General features: G+C 41.0%; 1 protein-coding gene across 1 annotated transcript in view; it reads right to left on the bottom strand.

The window, feature by feature from the left end:
• ITK (IL2 inducible T cell kinase) overlaps positions 1 to 18,142 on the bottom strand; it is a 242,359-nt gene that overhangs the window by 165,648 nt on the left and 58,569 nt on the right. The window contains exon 5 of the mRNA XM_085617606.1: positions 9,248 to 9,288. Coding sequence (XP_085473732.1) covers positions 9,248 to 9,288 — 41 coding nt within the window. The remainder of the gene's footprint in view (positions 1 to 9,247; positions 9,289 to 18,142) is intronic.

Raw genomic sequence — 18,142 nt, forward strand, 5'->3', positions numbered from 1 at the left:
GAATTAGTGGCCAATGTGTTAATACTATCAGCGTCCTCTGCAATGTATCCTTCCGGTAAATCCCCAAGAATAATAGGGTTGTCAGAACCTGGTTTAAGATAGATTCCCATTTTAGCAAGGTCCTGCCACCCAACAATGTCCCTACCCTTGATTGCAACGTAGAATTTTGTCAAAAAATGACGACCCAAACATTTTAAATTAGACTTGAAATATCCAAGCATATCAATCTCATTCTCTCCGAATGCCTTAGGGTTTATGTCTGTTGGAATGAGGGGAATGGAATTATCCCAAGTGTTAACAAATGAGATCTCTTAAAGAATTGTAGAAGGAGATCCCGAATCAGCCATGGCCCTAAATGGAATACCTGCAACAAAAATATCACACCATGGACCTTTAGCAGTACCCAATTCACAAATAGCATTGCATTCAATAGTCACAACAACATTAGTAAGTTTTACTGAAATGGTTTGCACATCCTCCGTTATGTCTATGTTGTTAATTTTAATTGGTCTCCTTGCTCTGCATACTCCTTGAAAGTGTCCAATTTTTTTGCAAACAGTGCACCTCTTCCCTAATGCTGGACATAGAGGAGAATTCCCAATATGTGACTTTGAACCACATCTGTAGCATATTAAGTTTTTTCTTTGAAAGTTCCTTCCAGCATTGTACGTAGAAATGGCAGATACGCTTGTTTCAGGTTGACTGGTAACCAAATTAATGGAATGTCCCTCTAGAATCGCCTTGGATGAGACCATGGAACGTTCAATAGATTTAGCGATATCAATAGTTTCAGATAATGTTGGATTTCTGCAGCTTAACAGTCTTTCTTGAATTTTGTGTGAGAAACAGCTGAATACGAACTGGTCTCGTATTGCACAATCTGTATTTACACCAAATTCACATGTGGATGCCAGTATTCGTAATTCTGCAATGTATTCTTCCACTGTTTCCTCAATACTTTGTCTCCTTTCGAAGAAATTGTGTCGTTCCAACATAATACTAGGTTCCTCATCATATTGCTTTGATAAGCGAGCAAGTGCCTCCTTGTAGGTGTCCCAGTCATCACCAGAACCTGTACGAGCAATGTGAGGTAAATTATCAAAGACTTTTTGTGCTGCAAGACCAATGCAACTATATAGGATGACTGCCTTACGAACAGCTGGATACTTTGTAGCATCAATTGCTACTAGATAATTGTCAAAAATGTTGAACCATTGGCGCCACTTAACTCTTGGTTTACCAGGAGACTGAAGAAAAGGACGAGGGGTTGTAATTTGTTGAGAAGACGCCATGTGGTCAAAATGTATGAGATACCAATTTTAGTTAAATAACTTTTTAACAAATCTTTAAAGGTTTGTGAAGGCACAACATGAAAAGTTACTTGAAGAAAAGGTGCCAAAAATGATTTGTCTGGATATAAAGGCAGTTTAAGAACGTTTAGAATAATAAAGTATGACTTCAAATCATGAAAATGGCTAAAAACAAGTAATTCCTCTTATTTTACCAGCCTTTCTGTAATATTCAACATGTTAAGGTACTCAAAAATTACAGTGACCGCAGTTATAAATACCTTGAATGTAGACGATCAGTTGAATTTTAGTGCTGTGCCTTTAAATCTTGAATTCTGATGAGCCGGTAGCGTTGAAGAAAGAAAACGCTAAAAATGGTGTGCTGTATCTTTAAATGTTGTAATGTGGTGAGGACGTGACGTTGGAGATCAACGTGTGTGATCTCTCTTTTTTTTTAAAAACGGCACCTCCCCTGTAAACACGAAGAGGACGCAAGCGTTGGAAATCGACATGCGCTATTTCGTCCTGAAGAGAAATGGCACTTCCGTAAGGTCCACGATGTAATTGCATTAAAATGAAGACAGCTGCGTCTTGTTCAGCCTTCGCAGGTAGAAGAGCGAAGAAGCTAAAGTCCGACGCGTGTCTGTCGACCTTCTTTTTGAAAGCGGAGTGAGAAAATAATTATGAAGAAATTGGTGAAAGTGGTAGGTGGGTGAAGCATTTAAATCCCAAATCGTCGCCAATATGTTGCAATTTCAATAATTCAAGAGTCGAGTAGAGGAAGAATAAGGATTTATTCCATGAGAAATTCACCCACGACCACGACGTCCTGCTGCCACTGATTCCAGCACAAAACTACTGTTGCTTGGAAGACCGGTGAGCAGAGACCGCCGCGGAGCGTGGACACATTTAATGAACAACATGTTTACACACGAGATGATCGTACGCAGGAGCCTCATGAAAGACTCCACGCACTACGATCATCTCGTGCATGTAACTATGACATCACTACAGATCCCCTCACCATTCCATTAGTTTCATTTGTTTCACAGACACTGGTCTCTAATGGCAATATCTAGTAATCCTAGCGTTAGAGGATAGCATAGTGTGCAGTAGGAAGGGTGGCTAAGATGATTTTCTTGACCATGACTCTTGTGCATAAGTGCCCTGCACCATCATTGCGACACTGCCCCAACAACTTATATCTGAAACACAATGAACCTTCCAGCATGCGGTGTTAATGCGGTAGAGGCCTTCAACCATTATCCATCTATTGCCATCAGCTGTGGAACTCAGCTTATCTGCGCAGGCCCTGTGAGGTGGGAGGAGATATGATATGGGCAGCATTAAGAGACTCAAACTGCACATTACAGTCTCAATGATGCTGCGTAAGCACATTAGGATAACTTTTAGTATCTGCAGAGAGCAAAGCTCGGTATCTTCAGTGCCTATGCACATGCAAGTAAGTTTGGAGCAATGATTCTCAAAGCAACCCCACTTGCCATCTGTGACATAAAGGCCGTCGCTACCATCCCCATTCAAGGTGCATCAGGGTTGGGTGAGTCTGCTGTTCCCCAGGTTGCAAATCACCGAAGTGGCTCCTCAGTACCTTGGCATAATATGGCTGTGCTGGGGTCTATAAGGGTATACGTTTCTATTTCAGGGTTTATTTAAGTACCTGAGCATATTCACCAGGACTGATTCTGTACATACTGGGGCTTCCTAAACTTGTACTTGCACTTGAAGGCCAATCCAGGTTGGATCACAGTATACACTTTAGTTCATGCCACTCTTGCACAAGAATAGATGAAAGTGGGCCGTCTCGGCAGCCACATACTTTGACAAGGGAAGAACTCATGCTACTCATCTCCTCCCTCTGAGTCAGCAATAACAAATATTATCAGTCCCTCCTCTTTTCTGCAATATGTGGCATAAGATGAGAGCACCTGGGCATATGATGAAAGTACTCGGGCATATAGTACTGTGCCTAGTTTATGTAGTAGCAGCACCCTTATGATGTCCGCATCTTGTGTATGGTTACAATACCTGGGCAAGTGTGAATGCATCTAGTGTGTGATGGATGTATCTCAGAATATGGGTTTGCATCTAGTCATGTAAAGCTCCTCTGACCTGGGCATACGATTGCAGAACTCTGGCAAATAGAGCATAGTGTGTGAGGCAGTATTCAGGCAAACAAGACTGTCTCCAAGCATATAGTGGCTGCATCTAGAACGTGATGCCATTACCAAGTATATGAGCCAAAACTTACTAACAGAGGACAGTTCTAGCCATATGATGGCAGTACCCGAGTACATGTGGCTGTGCCTAACATATGTAGCTGCAATGTACATATGATGACCATATATGGATCTTTTAATCTAAATGCCATCAACACTTAAAATTGGATCCCAGTTTATCCAAGCCAACTATGATAGATTGTAGGGTCTCTCACGATTCTCGAATCGCCCATGTGCTTTTCAATATGTATGTTAATGTGTGTGTATATATAAACAATTATATAAACAGATATATATTAACATATATAGAGCCTTTCTATTTACCATACTGCGGTTAGAGGGTGAGAACACCATCATAGGCCATGCCAAAACTACATTGAGTCAAGTAAAACAAGGTTTCTGGAGCTTCGACATGCCTGCTTGTAGCAGTCCAGGCCTGGACAAAGCACAATTAAATTCAATTAAAGAGAGCAAAATTTGCACAATGTTGATTTTTGTCTGTTTGAAGTGGAAAGGCACCTATAAACCTCCCTGAGTTAGTATTATTGATGGTACTAACTTTCCACAAAGGTTAGAAATTTGGGAGTGATATTAGAAATTGAAAGGACCCTGGCCCATTATCTGATTGCAGGAAAGTCCTCCATTTGGTTGTCACCTATTGAAGAGCTCCACCACTTCCAGTTATGCTGCTTGGCTCACATTCGCCCCATTACTCTGTCCTTCCGTTTCTCACAGAATGCCCTTTCCTTCTAGTCACCTCCCCATACCTTTAGGAATCCTGGAGAAACTCTTTTACGTGTTTCCTGATTTTGGTGGAAGGCTAATGCTTTTTTTTAATTTCAAACAATTTTATTGGGTTTTGTTAAACAGAACAAAGGAGACAATGATGTCATTGTATAGCAAGATACATAATAAACAGGTTACATAAGCTGGATTAGGTGATGGTTTGTGGGCTCTACAAAAACTGAAAAATAACTCATATAGAATGAAAAAGCAATATCCAGAGTACAACATCTAGGACACAATTAAGATAAAGTAAAGAAATGAAAATAGTGGTTCACCGAGGGGATCATGGTGGTGGGCATGACCCATTACTGTTCAGAAAAAGAACGCTATTATCTCAGCCAAGCAGGGGTGGCAGCATACCAGATGAGGTATCCAGGACAAACATAAACCTTAAGAGACAGTTGTGCCAGAAAGTATAACACGTTACATGTTGACAGTATAGAATAATGTATCCATAATCATACGTACTTTGGCATACATATTTGGCATGCTTATTTGGAGGGGTGATCCAATGTCTATGCATGTGTGTAGACTCCAACCCAAGTCTAAATAAATAAGGGGACGATCTAAGACCTATTAAGGAGTTATGGGGGTTTGGTAGTGGAGAAGTGACTGTCCCAGACATTGCCATTTTGTGGTTTCCAAGGGGATTTCTGAAGAATGATATTGTCTGCCTCTCTTAGGTAAGTAATCCAGTTCAGCCAGGAGCAGAAAGAAAGAGATAGCAGCAATATTCTTCCAATTGATCAGTACAGAGTGACTTACAAGCCGAAGTTGATAGTATATCCACTAGAAATCTATCGTACTGAGAATGGATTTGGGGGTCTAAAATCCCTGGGTTAGGGATAGGAAGTCCTTTTTAAGTTGGATCCCACACAGTGGATAAAGTCAAAAACACTATCCCAAAAAGATACGCCCGCGCTGCAGTGAACGGGTAAATGACAGGGGTCCCCGTTAGCATCATTACAGTTCCAACATGGTTAATTTTGTCTAAGAGACATTTTAAGAAGCCAAACCCGTGTCCAGAAAGTCCTATGTAGGAGCCAGTACTTTGTTTGGGAGAGAGAGGGGGAGATCTTATGAGTTACAACAGATTTCCAGATTAGCTGCCAGTTACCTGAAGGGATGGACCCTTTAGTATTCCATATTCTCATGACTGCCCCTCCTGAGGGGTGTGAATTTTGGTTTTAAGAGGTGGTAAAGCTTGGAGGATCAGTGACCAGACTTGTTGAGAAAAAGTATTGTCTTAATGATGGAGGAATCTTTGTCGGGATAACTTATTTTGAACAAACTGACTTTGAGCCTGAGAAAGTAATAAAAATCTATGTTTGGTAGGTTATATTGTTTTTGGAGTTCTCTGAAGGAGAGAGGCGCCTCTGAGGGGCCCAATTGTTTTAGAAAATGGATGCCTTTCGATGGCCATGAACTTCAGAATATTGTTTTCCCATGAATTTGATTTTTAGGTTGTGCCAGAGCGACATCATCTTAGAGTGGGTAAGTGGAATTTCACGCTAATCTAAAAGAAACTCAGGCCTAGCTATCGAATCCCATATCACAGATAATAGAGGTAGATGGATCCTATCAAACCAATCCTGAAACAACAACTGTTTTTACGTCCTCAATGTGTACGGCCCAAACAATGGTGATCCGGAATTTTGGGATTCCTTAGCACCTTCACTGAACCAAATCACCTCTGACAGCATCTTATTTTTGGCAATGACTTTAACCTTCCATTGGACCTGACCATATATCGGCAACCCAAATTATCACTTCAGTCCTCCAGATCACACAAATCGCTTCCCAAGCTTTGCACCAGGTTCAACCTTCTCGACCCATTGAGGCTGCAACACCCGGATACCAGGGACTACACTTTCTTTTCCAATCCCCATAATTCTTACTCTAGGATCAACTCAGTCCTCCAGATCACACAAATTGCTTCCCAAGCTTTGCACCAGGTTCAACCTTCTCGACCCATTGAGGCTGCAACACCCGGATACCAGGGACTACACTTTCTTTTCCAATCCCCATAATTCTCACTCTAGGATCATCTATCTATTGATCTTCAAGACCCATTACATCTAATAGACCAGACAGACATCTTATCTAGGCTAGTCTCGGATCACTTAGCTGTCACCCTGTCTCTCATGGGCACCAAGCCAAGTTACCCTAAATAAAATTGGAGATTCAAAGACGTTGGACCTAGAACCACTATAGGGACTACTATAACAAACTATCTGAAGGTAAATATGGGTTCAGAGACAACCCCGACCATTCATTGGGATGCTCTCAAGACCACTGTTAGGGGTTCCTTATTGGAAGTTCAAACTAAATTAAAGAAAGCACATAGTAGAGACCTTGAAACTTTAGAAAGAGAGATTAAATCCCGAGAATCTGCACACATCTCTTACCCAGATGCCCAAACCCTCTCCCCTGTCGCCAACAAAAAATATGAATACAATAGGATACTGAGTGAAAGGGTGGGGATTTGGAGCAATAAATATAAGTCCCTAAAACTATGCGAAGCCAAAAGAGCAGGGAAACTTTTGACATCATACTTGAAACAAAGGCAGAATTGTAGGGGCATTAATTCCCACAAAGATAAATTTAATGTTCCCCACACCGAGCTTGAAAAAATTATAGAGGTCCTTAGAGGCTTTTACTTATCCTTATACAAAAAAGACTCAATTTCCCCGACATAGGACTGTCGGATCTATCTGGATGAAGCAGCACTGCTGTCTATCTCGGACCAGGAGAAACTGATGCTTAGTTCACCAATAACGAATGAGGAAGTGGGTAGGGCGGTTGAATCCCTTAAACCTAATAAGGCCCCAAGCCCTGACAGTTTCACAGCTACGTTTTATAAAACATTTGCTTCTGTAATCAACCCCACTCTACTTACCTTATTTCGTCACTTCTCAGACTCAGGCTCCATCACAGGCACAACCAGCAGGGCCACCATAGTGGTTATCCCAAAAGAGGGTAAGTACCCTTCGCTGGTTAAGAAATATAGGCCAATCTCGCTAATTAACTTAGATGCAAAAATGTATGCAGAAATCCTCTATAAAAGGCTGGAACCATTGTTGCCGTCCTTAATTGATCATTCCCAGGTGGGATTCACGAGAAAAAGACTGTCCAACGACAAGACACGTTTCCTATGCTACATCTTTGAGAAAGCCAAACTAAAGAACTCTGACAAAGTAGCTGTCACACTTGATGCTGAGAAAGCATTCGATAGGGTCACCTGGTCCTTTCTCCGAGAGACCCTATTGAAGTATAACTTAGGCGTGACCTTCACTAGGATGACCATGGCCCTATATAGTGGCCCCTCTGCCGGAGGAAGATCTGATGGACTCTTCTCCTCAGCCTTCAATTTGGACAGAGGCACCCAACAAGACTGCCTTTTGTCTCCATCCCTTTTCCTCTTGACATTAGAGCCCCTACTTCACAAGATCCGAACTAATCCCTCCATAACTGGTGTTTCCTTTTACAAAATGATGGAAAAGGTGGCCGCATACGCTCACGACATACTGATTATGTCCAAAGACGCTTCCCATTCAATCCCCTCCTTGCTAGAGACAATAGAAGACTATGCTCAGGTGTCTGGTTATAACCTCAATAAAGACAAGTCTGAAATCATGGGTCTGAACAACCTCTGCTCTAGCGATCTTTTCCAATCCACAGGTTTAACCTGGCAGTCCCACTACATTAAATACCTAGGCCTAGAATGTAATGCAGTCTTACTAGAGTTGCTCCACCATAATGAAAAACTAACGTGAAAAAAATTGAATCCTAGTTGGAGGGATGGAATCCCAAATTCCTCACATGGTGGGGTCATATTGAGACCATCAAAATGATGGGCACCCCAATAGTTAACTATCTTATCAGTATGTTACCCCTAGTTTTATCAGAGGAATTCCATCACAAACTGGACAAGCTATTGACAAAGTTCATTTGGCAAAATAAACGTTCTTAAATATCTCTCAAAAAATTGTGCTTGCCCCGTGGTGTTAACTTGGTTGATTAAAAAAATTATCAAACCGCCTTCCTAGCGAGACCACGCTCCCTTTGGCTCTCCCATTCCAAAGTTTACACCCCCCATGTGGCTGCTAATTGAAAAAAACATTTTAGGTGATCTTCACCCTATCTCATTTCTAACCGGTAAAATAAATCCCACACCTTCTGGTAAAGACATCTTTAATAATATGGAAAGCTAATGCTTTTCCCCCAATGATGCAACTAACAGATTTATCAGTCATCCTACTGTTTTTGGGTTGAGTGTGGGGTGAACATGTATCCAAGCCACCTGAGTGAGAATGAAAAGAAGTACCCAGAACCCTCTAAAATCTAATCAGCTCTTGAAATACTTGTCTTACTAAAGCTAAAAACTGCCAACGAGTTCCGCTGGTGAGGTTAAGGCCTATTTTCATTTTCTACAATTTCAGTCCTATATCATGTGAGGTGATTTTCTGCCAATGTCATCGTTGAGTAAAATTCGCAGGATGTAATTTCCAGTGATATCAATATGAAAAATAACGATTATGGAACCTAAAAAAATCCTACTTTCTTTTGGTCAGAGAACATTGCGTTGAATGTAAAGTGGCGCCATTTCTGGATCCTTTGATACAAGGCATGGAACAGTACCCCAGGGGGCTCAGAATCTCACCTTGGAACTCTCTTAAGTTACAAAAGTGTAAAATTGTATTTTATTAGGTAGGCGCCTGAGCACCTCCTCTCCCCCTCCCCCCCAACTCACCTCCTTTTTTCTTTCGATTCTGGATCCTTATCTACCAAAACATATTTTCGATGACCAGCCCCTGGTGGCTGTAAGGCGCTTTATAAATCTAGTTAGTTATTCTGGACTGGGCGCCTTTGCTTCTCTCACCAGCTTCAGCCCCGTTAACCCTCCCATCCGTTCCATCCAACATAAACACTCACCCAGTTGTCTTCCGGAGTGGGCGGAAGAGGCTTCATAGACGCTAAAAACGAGACAAGCACACAATGAATGTGAAAGCAAAGACAGTCACAGCGACACAAAAAACAGCCATAGACAAAAAGCGTTAATAGACGCCGCTTTCAACAAGCATGTTTCTTCAATCATATGGAGTACTCATACCAGAAAAGATATGAAGGGAGAGCGACAGAGAGAGAAATTGAGTGGAGAGAAAGAGAGGAAGAAAGCAAGAGAATACTGAGAAAGAGAGCCAGAGAGTGGCTGAGGAAGGGAAGCAAAGAGAGAATAAAAGCTATGAAGGAGAGAGAGGAGGGATGGGGAGATTGGGAGACAGGATGCTATAGTGAGCAACAGAGAGGTCACAGGAAGAGAGAAAATGAGGATGGATGATAAAGGAGAGACAGTGAGGAGGCAACTGGTAGGAGAAGAGAGAGAAACAGGACAGTGAAAAATAGAGTGTGTGAGAGAGAGGAAGAGATAATGAAGAGGCAGATAAAGAAGGAGAAAGAGAGAGTAAGGAAAGCTGTTAAAACAACTAATAACCACACAGTTATCACCCTGAGACATGATACCACATCATGGGCTCTCATCATGGATCCTAGGAAATTGCCAGGGAACATAAAAGTCAGGTATGAGTATGTAGTGGCTGGACATTTAACAACAGTGAAAAGGTGGTTTATGTGTGATTAAGCTATTAAGTGCAGGAAGCAGACATTTGCTTATGAACACTGATAACCAGAAAAACAGCTCAGACCATAAATACATTACCACAGAATGAAAGTACTACATGTGTGCAAACCCCAACATTCAGTTGCTGATTGAAGAACAAACACATACATTTCACTTTTAGGCAGCAGTGCTAAAGATTAAGGACCAGCTCACAGAGGCATTGATGAGTACTTAAAAGATGCCTCCTGTAGTACTACTTCATGTGCTCACAAATACCTTTATGAATTATCCACATTGTGATCTAAAATAGGCCTCATTTCCCTAACTGTACTGTACCTGGATAAATCAGCAGTCAAAAAGACAATCAGTTCTCTAAAACTCCAAGCTCAAACTACTAAGAGAATGGTCACGTCAGAACTCGAGAAGCTGAAACAAGCTTGCGCGAAGACCCGAAACATTTTAAAACAGTCACCAGCAGAACAGTAACCTTGGCACAGGAAACCACAAAATACTTGGTTTGACTTTACAAAGCTCTTCATAGTGCACTGTTGAAACTGCCAAACTAAAAGCACCTGACCTTTTTCTTTAAAGCTCATTGCTGCATCATCCCCTGTTCTCAGGCTGATCTTCATGTACGAGAATGTAGACTGGACCATTTGTCAATGAAATATCTGAGCCAGATGTTTCCAAAAGTCAAGTCTCAGAGACAGAGAGTAAGGCAAGACTGTGGTTGCTGATCAAGGCAGATATTTGCAATGAACTTTTTAACCCTGCTTTTGACAACTAGTAGCACACAAGCAGTGATAAGTAAAATTACGTGACACAACTGGCTCAGACAATTGACATGGTGACAATTTGTCAAGTTTGGAGGTTTCTGAGGATAGAGTTATATCTTGCCAGGCCCCAAAAAGAACAACAAAAATTCCTTTGCCTCGCATTTTGAATGGTTTTTAGTTTTTTATGGTGCTATTCATATTGTTCCACTACACACTTTTAGAATATCAAAAGTCAGCTCTTTGTGGAGGGATTCCCTTGGGTTTGGAAGTGTACTTCACAAAAGTAGGAAAATATTCTGCTTCAAAACCCAAGGTAATTTTTAATCGAACTTCAAAGTTATTTGTTTCTCAATCAACTTTCATATTGAAATGTCTTGATGCGTTTTGGGTACATTGGTCCCCTTCTTCATAAGAGTAAGTTTGATCTAACATAAATGAAACAAATCAAATAACCTAAATTAATCTTCCACCATGAGGTTCACTGTTATTTATGATGAACATAAAGTTAATTGCTCATACTTTCAAAAAATTGATGGAACCGTCATAAAAAAAGAGTTCCTACCCCCACCATTCATGATGTAAACACAAATCTAACCTGTGTGACTGCTGTCGAGCAGAAGACTGGAAATTACTTCATGCCTACCTGTGCGGTAGGCTCCACACACTAGTCGGCTAACATTTCATCAGTATTTGTGATAGTTCATGCAGCCTGGTTGAGGGTATATGCATGCCCTTCATAAGTAACATGATCAGTCTTCTACCTCATTCAGTCCGTGGGATGAGATTGGATCTACCAAAGTTCACAGTGGAGTAACATTAATTGCATGTCTTCACCCTCAGTGGTGTTTTTACAACCTCACAGACCTGGAAAGACTTTGTATTATTGATCTTTGTTGATTTATTCGTGTTTCAAGTTGCCTCAGTCTGATCAGTGCAGTTTGTCCCACGGGGCAGCGCTGATTGTACAGATGCCACCAGATCTGTGACATAATACAAAATCCTTAAAGATCATTTCTATTTTTGTTTTAAGGGTGTTGTAAGCAGGGTCCTTAATTTATCTAGTATAATTCAAGCAAGAAAGGCACGGATATATATCGGTTGATAACGCTGCCCTTGGTATAGTAGTTTTGCATATCCACTCTGATTTGAATATCTCTTAAATATCACTCACATGCATAGGTCAAAGAGGGCAGAGGAACGAGGTTCCCAACCTTTATTAATTTGGTCAAAACTGTTCCCAAACTTTTCTTATTAAAAATAAGAACTGTTCCTGAATGTTTCAACTCCCGCTGATTGAAAGGAGAGAAGAAAGGTCTCCTTATTGTGAAGTTAGAGGCAGCTGAAGAAGAAACAAGCCTTCTCTTCAGGGTGCCTGCTACCAGAAATAAATGTAAATGTGTGCAATTGGTGAATGGGCAAATCTAAATGCTGCTTCAAAGCCAGTAAGGGCTTTAATTGATAGAATCTGGAATTTGTCCTTTTAATGGAAACCTATTAAAAAGGTTTAAACTAGTTACAGTCAGCTTCTTACTAGATACATAACTTTTGAAAGTGTAAACTTTTAAATAATATTTTCACACAGTTTGTGGTCAGGAGCTGCTCTTCTGCTAAGGCGGAGAAGCGTCGCCCCACTGCTCTCAGAGCAGTGGGAAAGGGAAAAATAAAATGATAATACCAGTGTTATTGTTTTATTTTTTGTTGCTGCAGGGCTGGGTTAGGGCAGGCTTGTGGCACAGAGATGAGGAGTGGTTCATGCACTTAAGTGCGCATGACGGTTTGGCCGGCTGTCTTGGGCCGGCTAAACAGTCATGCGCACTTTGCATATTCCCCACCAGACTGTAATGCACAGCCTGGTGGGGAACATGCACATGCTCCCTGTACCCCTCTGAGCGCCAAACCATGACACTCAAACCAATCACAAGGCTGCATTGCAGCATTGTGATTGGCTTAGGGGAGCCTGTGTGCTTCCTGCTTCTTTCTGACTCATAGTCAGGAAGAGAAGAGAAGATAAGCGGAGACGACGAGGAGAGATGCGGAAAAGGTAAGTATTTTTCAAAGAATAGTTTTCAAACTCCCACTGCCCTTCACCTCCTCCCCTACCAGCCGCCACTGTTTGTGACATACTTTTTATGTTGTGTACAACCTTATACTGTGTGTAATATTCTTTTTATACTAATGACACATATTGATAGTGCTTTTCGTCACAGGCTTGGACCTCTTAGCACTATTAATACACATCACTATTTCCTCAGTGCACCGACCAGAATTCGAATCCGTGACATCTGGTTTCACACACAGACATCTGTAATGATTACATTAACCAACCTAGCTTTCCTATCAGAAAAATGAATGTCCAAAAGATACATTTAAATTGCATTTGTTTTCATTTAAAATGTGTGCATTATATTTTATATGCAGTTACCTCTGGGTAAAAAGGCTAGCAAAGAAGAGAATATTTTGTTCTTTTTAGCCACATCTCTGAGCTCGCCCACCACACTCGCTGACCCCGCCCCCACTGTACTCAGAATCACAGTTCCCATACTTTTCTTTATACACATTGATTGCTGCTTACATGTATTTGATATCATTTGTTTTTGCATGTACACTATATATAATGATGACAAATTAGAAAAAAATTCCAATGTTCTGCCATGGTCTTCTACATGTGATAGGACTATGCTGTGTAAAAAACCCAGTCTGGGTAAAAATAATCTACTGCCAGTAGTCTCTTAAATGCCAGTGATTCAGTGTGGAATCCCATCCATGGCGCTACTGCTACATTTGCAAATTTATGATTCGAAGTGCAGTCCCGGGACCATGTCAAGGGTTCCCACAACCCGTGAAGCACCACAGCTGCCCCTTAGAAGGCTGCATCAGTATCCTGCATGCATCATAATCCGTGCCAGCAAGTACATGTGGAGGTCGACCAGATGGAGGCACAGGGCACTCGTATGCATAGATGGCCCTCGAGGGGCTGACAATGAGGAATCCTGGTCCCGCCCACTCATCGACGCCACCATTGGTGACAGCACAGCAGTGAATTTCCCCTATTTTTGGTCTAGTCTATCTTTTGAGGTATCTTGGCAGAAATGACGGTGCTCTATCGCCCGACCAGGCATAACAATAGTTGCCCCTGAGTGAGGGCTTAATTTGTAAAACAATGAGTGCTGGTGCCCAGAGTTTTTCTCCGAATCCCACTGCCAGCACCAACAAATGTTGGGAGTTGTGAATCCCAAGGGTGCCTTGATCTGATTCCACCTCATGCCTCTTTCGTCCACCACCAGACACTTTATCTCACTCTTTAAGGTTCTCTTCAATCCCTATCTTTCTTTCTCATTAATTCTACATCTTTCTCTTCCTCCTTTACCTCTTTTGTGTTTTTCTCTTACTTGCTCTGGGTCAAAGATTGGTGAAGAAAAATAAGTGCGGGTCCCCAAAAGTGAGTGTTGCTGGGCCCCACCTGAAACCATTGGCTCAAATTAAGCACTAACTAAGTGCCATTCAGATACGTTTTGGAGAACACACGATGGACTGATGGCCTTGGTCCGAATCAAAGGTATTGAGGGAATTTGCTAGGCAAACACCTTGTTTACCAAATAAAAGCAGCTTATTGTTAAAGTCAATCTTCTACCTTTGTTAGTAGTAGGTTGGTACAGCACGTGAGCATGACGATAAGTGAAAACCATTTGCAGTGGAAGAACAAAAACAAGGTAATAAGGGAGGAGTTGTGGCCGAGTGGTAGGAGATATCATGGGTGTGATAGCTACTCACCTTCAAGCATTCTAGTCTCATAGTAGCTAAAGTGACTTTGATAAAACCTATAGCGTCTTTTATGAATGCTTGCCAAACTGTGTTGACGGACTGGAGGGTAAAGCTGATGTCCTGGAATCCATGGCTATGTAACCCCACTCATGGACTATTATGTTGAGGCAGAGATGTCTCGGGCCCCAGCATAGGAGGTTCTCACAGGCCTATGACCCTGGGTGAAATTGTTCTGCATGAGAATTTGGAACTGTGAAACAATCATCCAGTGAAACGTGAATGAACGTACATAACAAGCACATTTGTGCATAAATGTTTATGGTCAGAGGTTTTAAGTTTATCATGAAGCCTGGCGAATGTGACTGTATTTTTAAGCTTTCTTTCTTTCAGAAATGTTGTAAACTTGTCAATAACTTGGTTTTGTGAAGTAAAACAGGTAAGGCAACCGCAGAATCCCAAAACGTGGTCTAGAGTATTTTTGAGGTTGGCTCTGGATTTTCCCTCAGGGTGAAGTATATGCATGTGTAAATTAGGGTTGTTTCCTTCCCGCTACAGGTTTCTCTGTGGTATCTCTCTTCTAACAGCCTTATTATGAGTGACCCAGAAAACTCCCCACACTCAGAGTTGCTGATGTTAGGGGCTCAGGTAACTCTGATAGTGGGGAAAACCCAGGCTACTGACGACAGAAGTATTGGTAACTTCTGGGGTGGGAAAAACCTGATCCATTACAAGTGAGACCCTGAGGGCTCCTCTCAGAAATGAGGAGCTATATGGGGAATTGATGATAACGGATCTGATTCCCCCGGTAATTCCTCAATTTCCTCTAGATTTTCAAACATACATATTAGCTGCTATTTCTGAAATAAACAGATTTACAGAAATAAAAGAGAAAGGTTCGATCTCATAATTTTGATGCGTCTGGTAACTGCCGCTACTCATAATGAGGACCTTAATCAGAAGAGAAGACTTGCATTCCTGGCGTTTCCGGGTAGTCGGACATTCCAAGCATACCTTCACCACGCAATGCATTCCATTTACCATGCATATACCTTTACAACACATGGTAAGTATATATAAGGCAAGTGAAACTCCTTCTGAATGTGTTTGAGAGAAATCCATTCTAATCCGAATCACATGGTGTGAAGACGGTTATTATGCCTTATGTTGAAGCAACTTGGTAGCTCGCAGTTGTTCTGTTTGTAACATTTTGATTTGCAGAAATTCAAAATGATAAAATCAGGAGAAAAACATTACTTTGTATAAGTGACTGTGATCTGTGCTGACCAGAATATGTATATTAGTAACAAGCTTATAGCCCTGATGAAGCTACATACTTGAATGCACAAGCCATGAAACATGTGTGGTCTTATTGTAACTTATTAAAAACATTTACAATCAGTCCAATTTAATGATTATTTTATTTTTATTTTTTCATTGGGGAGAACGTCCATTTTTAAAACAAATTCTACATTTAAATATATCCTTAATTGAAACCCCCCAACCTCCCCCATTTTATTTTTTAATTGTTATAAAAGTATACCACCCTATACCCTTACCCACCTCTAAACCCTATAAACACCCTCCCCACCTAATACCTTCACCGACCCCTAAACCTTAAAACACCCTTACGACCCACTGCTCTTACCCACTCTAAACCCTAAAAATACTCTTATCACCCTAAACCCCCTACTGACCCCTAAACCTTAAAAACACCCTTACCACCCTACACACCTACCCATTCCTAAATTCTAAAAACCCATACCACCCTATGTGCCCCTAAACCCTACATGAAAATATGTATGTATGTGCTTGCATATCAAAGTATATATATGTGTGAATATATATACACACACACACACATATATAAACCAAATACATCTTGGAGTTCGGTAGCAAGAATCCAATGGGTCTCAACACAACTGAGGACTTGTAAACATGGCTATAAATACACAAAATACTAAGTATAGCCGTGTAATGTAATCAGATAAAACTGAACATACTAAATGCATAGTTAACAACATCCAAAAATGAGATGGCATTTTTTATCTAAACCTCGCAATAACCCTGCTCTTATTCTTCCACTCTTTTAAAATCTTTTCAGCACATTTTTTTACTGTTTTTTAAACAGCTTTAGCACTTAGGCACTTTTAAGCACTTTTAGCACTGTTCTAATCTAGTTATTTATACAACCAGGACAACTGAACTTATGCCAATATCGTGCAGCATTAGTCATGGCCCACTTGGACAATATCAAATGTTAATGTAAATTGGTAAATGTACCCGAAATTTACATTACTTATATACATGATGTTTTTATTTGTCCTTTTTGTTGTGTTTAATTTTAAAACAACAGATATTGAATTTGAAATTATTATTAATATGTATTTATACAGACATTATGAACTATCGTATTTTTCTGGCCAATGCCACATTATGTTTCAATGTTTGTCTCTCTACAAAAATACCATGATTTATGCTGCATGGCGGGAAAGTTTAAGACAGCACGATAGTCTGTCTTCATGGTCGTTTATTGCACTAGCACTTTAAAGGGGAGAGCATCTTGTAGCCATGTCATGTATGTGATCAAAGGCCGCATAGCCCGAAACACGTCATGGCGACATTTGCACAGGAATAAATCAGCATTGCACTGAGAAATTGGATCCCGTTTCCTTCTTGCAAGTTCCATATCAAGGATCTTTTACAGATGGGAAAACTGTGTGTGTGTGTATATATTTACATATATATATATATATATACATATACATATATATTCAAGACGGCGCGATCACCACCAGAGTATCCACGGCACAGGGGGAGATATATATATAGTCGCTCCAAATTCCTCCCAGAATTACCGAAGGAAGACAGCACTCATGGGGGCAGGTTCTGAAATTTTATTTAGCAAACCACAGGCCCAGACGCGTGTTGGCAACAGCCTTTGTCGATGTTAGCCGGAAAACGCCCAAACCACCATCTTTAAACACCATTGGCCTCACATGTCCTGGTGGCAACATAAACAACGGACTATCCACATAGGACCGGGTGAAATATAACACCGCTAAAGGTCCCGCCATCTTGGTCCAATTTCCTAGTCCAGTGTCGGTAGTGCAAACGTTATGAAACAAGTATAAACGCCATCTTGGTCCAATTTCCTAGTCCCGTGTCGGTAGTGCAAACGTTATGAAACAAGTATAATCTTACCCTGTGTGGGTTGGTTACCAAATATTGTTCAAAAACAGGCTATCTAAATTTCAATAAATGAAATCATTAATTCATATACATTCTTCCTCATAATGAGCACATAATATGATATTATGCTTTCTATCGCCTGTAAAATCAAACGCATGCATTAAAAAACGGTCATATTTAAACCAACACACTTCATCTCGCCCTGGATGGGCACACAAATCCTGTAAAACATGCCAAATTCTGCCCTTAAAATTTTGGAGAACTTGAGGACGGAAGAGGGAAGTGTTACGGATATACCTATGGGCCTGACACAACAAGTGACTGTGGCTGTGGCAGGTGTCGAACAAAGCGGGGCGCTGAGCCCATTTAAGCCTACGTCTCAATTTCTTCCACAGATGCCAAAAACATGAATTTCTCTAAGCAACAACAATTGGCCCTATATGGATTGCTGATGCATGCTGGTTTCAGTAGTTCCTCATTGAG

The sequence above is a fragment of the Triturus cristatus genome, chromosome 7 (genome assembly GCF_964204655.1).
Source record: "Triturus cristatus chromosome 7, aTriCri1.1, whole genome shotgun sequence".
Lineage (NCBI taxonomy): Eukaryota > Metazoa > Chordata > Amphibia > Caudata > Salamandridae > Triturus > Triturus cristatus.